Below are 5,333 nucleotides of genomic sequence, written 5' to 3'. Positions count from 1 at the left end.
CTCCTCATAACATCACCTCCACCTTCCCTACCATGATCAACCACCCACCCCCACCCCACATTCTCCCCCCCACCAGCCCAGACGCCGCCACCCGTTCACAGATTTTATCGCTAACACCCCTCTCCCAGCCCAGTGGGAACCATTCAACCTCGATCGCTACATTGGCGAAACCGACCCCGATGAACACCTGAAAGTATACATCACACACGTTGCTTTGTATACATCCCAAGACGCAGTCTTCTGCAAAGCTTTCCCCACAACACTCAAAGGCCCCGCCCTAGAATGGTTCACCACCCTCCCACCCTACTCCATTGATAACTTCGACACCCTTTCCCACATGTTCTCCACACATTTCGCCGGCAGCCGCCCACACCAAACCACCACCATGTCCTTACTGGGCATCAGACAGGAACCCAATGAACCACTCAGAACATTCATCGATCGCTTCAGTAAAGCAGCTCTTCGTACACCACACCTTAACCAGGAAATGATACTCCAATGTATGACCCTCACCCTGCAACCCGGACCCTTCGCTAACAACGTCTACCTTCACCCACCCACCTCCATGCACGAACTCAAACTGCGTGCCGCTGACTACGTTCGCATGGAAGAAATGCAAACTCTTCACACCAAATTCTGCAACGACTATGCCGCCAACACCTCCACCCCCAATCCCAACCCCATACCCAATCCCACCCCACAGCCTCACCCGCGCCCCGATACTCGTCCACGTGAACCCCGCCAACCACGTTTCACCAGATACGCCCCACTCACAGTAGCCCGCTCCCGCATCCTTGACGAAGCCCTCCAGGCTGACCTCCTCCCCCCACCACGCAAAACAACCACCCCTCCTAACGCTGACATGACCAAGTATTGTCGATACCACCGCAATCACGGTCATACTACAGAAGAGTGCAAAGTGCTACAGGATAAGATCGAAGAACTGGTACGCGCCGGCCACTTTCGCCGCTTCATCCGCAGAGATGACCACACCTCCTCCCGAACCCACCACCCTCCACGACACGACCACAGACGACAACCAAGCGGCGTCAACCACAATAACCAACCCACCCAACCCAATGACCAACAATCACAGCCCGCCCACACCAACATCACCCCTGCCGACCCCCCCTTGCGAGGTACTATTAACACCATCTCTGGTAGCTTCGCAAGCGGAGGCTCCACCTCATCTACCAGAAAGAAACACCTCCGCCACATACAATCTATCAACCACATCACCCAATCCCATCACAGACGACGTATGCCCCCCATCGTATTCACAGATGATGACTTTCACGGCCTCGACCACCAACAAGACGACCCCATGGTCATCACAGTTGAAATGGAAAACTATGCCGTTAAAAAAGTACTGGTGGATCAAGGCAGCTCAGTTGACATCCTCTACTGGGCCACCTATCAAAAATTGCAACTCCCTGACACCGCTATGACCCCATATGACGAGCCCATATACGGCTTTTCTGGCGAACAAGTATCTACCCGGGGCTACATAGACCTCCATACCGTCTTTCGGGAAGGAACCCAAACAAAAACAATCCCAATCCGCTTCCTAATAGTCGACGCACCCACATCCTACAACATACTCTTGGGTCGTCCTTCCCTCAACAACCTCGGGGCAGTCGTCTCCACCCCCCATTTGGCCATGAAGTTCCCAGCACCATCCGGTGACATCCTAACCATCCACTGTGACCAACGTTTGGCACGCGAATGCTACATGGCAAGCTTAAGGCCCCAACTCCCAATCCAACAGACAAACCACATTGCGCGACCACCTAATTTCCGCATAGCCTTATCCGGCGAAGACCTTGATCCCAGAATAGGCCGAGATGCCCGCCTCGAACCAGTCGAGGACACAACCCCCCTAGAACTCCCCAACGGCCATTCCATCAACTTGGGCACTGGTTTAAGTCTTGATGAGCGTGCCACAATTACACCCATCCTCACAAACAACACGGATCTCTTCGCTTGGTCAGCCGCCGACCTCCCAGGGGTAGACCCTAACGTCGCATCCCACAAGCTCTCGGTATACAAAGAAGCCTGCCACGTATCTCAGAAAAAACGCAAACTTGGTGAAGAACGCAAACAGGCAGCCAAAATAGAGGCCGAGAAGTTGCTGAGCGCAGGATTCATAGATGAAGCGCATTACACCACCTGGCTTTCTAACGTTGTCTTGGTGAAGAAAGCCAATGGTAAATGGCGGATGTGCGTGGACTACACAGATCTAAACAAGGCATGCCCTCGCGACGCCTACCCCCTACCCAACATCGACCGCCTTGTAGACGGCGCGGCAGGAAATAAAGTACTTAGCTTTTTGGACGCATACTCAGGTTATAACCAAATACCCATGGCCACAGCAGACATGCACAAGACCGCCTTCATCACAGATGATGCCAACTACTTCTATAGAGTCATGCCCTTCGGCCTCAAGAACGCTGGAGCAACTTACCAGCGGCTAATGGACAAAGTCTTCAGCCACCTCACAGGACACTGTGTCGAAGTCTACGTTGATGACATGGTCGTCAAATCCCCAAGCCATCATCAACACGCTATAGATTTAGAGGCGGTTTTCTCCGCATTGCGCCAGTACAACCTCCGCCTGAACCCTGAAAAGTGCGTATTCGGCGTGGACCGGGGTAAATTCCTCGGTTTCATGTTAACCCAACGCGGCATAGAGGTTAACCCCGAAAAATGCAAGGCCATCATCGAGATGCGTAGTCCCACCACCATCAAGGAAGTACAGCGACTAATTGGCCGCCTCACGGCTATATCTCACTTCCTACCAAATCTAGCAGAACAAACTCAACCCATAATTCAGCTCCTAAAGAAATCCGCCCGGTTCATGTGGACTGAAGATTGTGAACAAATCTTCCTCAAGCTCAAAGCATCCCTAACCTCACCCCCATCCTTCGCAAACCTAACACCAGCCAACCCCTGCTAGTATACATCACGGCCACCGATCACACCGTCAGCGCTGCCCTTGTCCAAGAAGCAGAAGGCACCCAGCACCCTGTTTACTTTGTAAGCAGGACACTCCAAGACCCTGAAACCAGATACCAAATGGTAGAAAAACTAGCCCTGTCCTTGGTTCACGCCGCACGTCGCTTACGTCCATATTTCCAAAACCACACCATAATCGTCAAGACCGATTATCCAATTCAGAAAATATTGCAAAAACCAGACTTAGCCGGGCGCATGTCGTCATGGGCCGTGGAGCTCTCCGAATTTAACATCCGCTATGAACCACACGGCCCCATCAAAGCCCAATGTCTCTTGGACTTCGTCAATGACCTACAACAAACACCTACCGAGGACCAATGGACGCTTCATGTAGATGGCTCCTCGAACCCAAGGGGTGCAGGTGCCGGCATCGTACTGGAAGGCCCCAACGACATCCTCATAGAGAAATCTCTTCATTTCGCTTTCAAGACGTCGAATAATCAAGCCGAATACGAAGCTATCCTAGCCGGTCTCTCTCTAGCCCGTGAAGTAGGCGTCAAAAAGCTAACATGTAAAACCGACTCCAAACTCACAGTAGGTCATCTAAATGACGAGTTCCAAATCAAAGACCCCGTCCTCCAACAATATTACCATTTGGTCCGCGCAATCATCCAATCCGCCTTCGAACTGGTCCGCGTCGAACACATACCCAGAACCTACAATGTCAGAGCCGACATCCTTTCCAAATTAGCCAGCACCAAACTCAAAAACCGCAACCGGTCCTTGCTACAGCAAACACTATCCACACCCTCTGTCACACACACTTGCCAAACGTTAACCCACACCCCATCAGACAATCTCACCCCTACCCAAAACCCAAACTGGACCACCCCTTACATTCAGTACCTCAAAACTGGCAACCCCCCGGCCGACGCGGACAAAACTTGGCTGGCCAAGGCCGCCAGGTACACTGTGGTAGGCGACGACCTCTACAAACGCGGATACGGCCAGCCCCTACTTAAATGTGTCACGCCAGAACAAGCCCAGTACGTCATTAAGGAACTACACGAAGGAATCTGCGGTTATCATTCAGGCGCGCGCACCATGGCCACAAGAATTCTCAGAGCCGGGTACTTCTGGCCTACAATAGAGGCGGACTGCCAAGACTACGTCAAAAAGTGCAAACCGTGTCAGAAGCACGGCAACCTTATACATCAAAAACAGGAACAGCTACACCACATATTGTCCCCCTGGCCATTCGCTAAATGGGGAATGGACATCCTAGGCCCATTCACACCCGGCAAAGGACAGGTTAAGCTCCTAATCGTAGCCGTTGACTACTTCACCAAGTGGATTGAAGCCAAACCATTGACCACTATCACGGCCCAGCAAGTCCAGCAGTTCGTGTGGAAGGACATCATATGCAGATATGGTATACCGCATACCATCATAACAGATAACGGCCGACAATTCATTGACAAGGAACTAGCAAAATTCTACACCGGTTTGGGCATCAAACATATCACAAGTTCTGTAGAACACCCGCAGACCAATGGGCAGGCGGAAGCGGCAAACAAAGTTATCCTCGTGGAACTGCGCAAAAGATTGGATACCGCTAAAGGCCGATGGCCAGAAGAGTTAATTGAAGTACTATGGGCCTACAGATGCACCCCGCAATCGTCAACTAACGAATCCCCCTTCAGCCTGGTCTACGGCGCAGACGCCATGATACCAGTAGAAATTGGCGAACCATCCCTGCACCGAGAACTATACGACCCAGCTCACAACCACCAAAACATGGCCTTGCATCTCAACCTCCTTCCCGAACTCAGAGAAAAAGCCCAAATACGCAATCTCGCCGCCAAACAACGAGCCGCCAGGAAATATAACGCAAACCTGCACCCGCGATCGTTTGTCATAGGAGACCTAGTATGGAGAATGGCCAGCAGTGCTAGAAAGAAGGATGGCAAGTTCTCCGCCAATTGGGACGGCCCATACCGCATACGAGAAGACACAGGAGGTGGGGCTTATCGCCTAGAACAACTATCTGGGGAAGAAATCCCCAACACATGGAATGTATCCCACCTCAAGTTTTATTTCAGTTGAACATACACCATAAGCGGATCCATACTTGTAACCATGGGTGTACTCTTTTTCCTCACTTGGTCTTTTTTCCCTAAGGAGGGTTTTGGCCAAGGAGGTTTTAACGAGGCACCCCCATTTGAATAAATAAAATGAGTGGTTCCTTACTTTATGACTCTATACTACTTTACTCGTGGTTGATTCGTTTAAGTTCCCCACCCTTACCACAAGTAAGTGGCCTGGGTCGAACACCCTTTACTCGTGGTTGATTCGTTTAAGTTCCCCACCCTTACCAC

The 5,333-nt window shown here is 51.5% G+C and overlaps 1 protein-coding gene across 1 annotated transcript; it reads left to right on the top strand.

Moving 5' to 3' along the window:
* Window positions 1-862: 862 nt before the first annotated feature.
* Window positions 863-5,087, top strand: LOC146886841 (uncharacterized). Its single transcript, XM_085671897.1, has 2 exons — window positions 863-1,139; window positions 2,894-5,087. Exons 1-2 carry the CDS (start codon window positions 863-865, stop codon window positions 5,059-5,061), a joined length of 2,445 nt encoding a protein of 814 aa, XP_085528023.1. The 3' UTR covers window positions 5,062-5,087.
* The last annotated feature ends 246 nt before the right edge of the window (window positions 5,088-5,333 follow it).

Source organism: Vigna unguiculata, chromosome 4 (assembly GCF_037176805.1).
Source record: "Vigna unguiculata cultivar grain cowpea cultivar isolate G323 ecotype 2 chromosome 4, ASM3717680v1, whole genome shotgun sequence".
In the NCBI taxonomy this organism is placed as follows: domain Eukaryota; kingdom Viridiplantae; phylum Streptophyta; class Magnoliopsida; order Fabales; family Fabaceae; genus Vigna; species Vigna unguiculata.
Note: the sequence above shows the minus strand (reverse complement) of the source record. Positions and strands in the feature narration are given on the sequence as shown.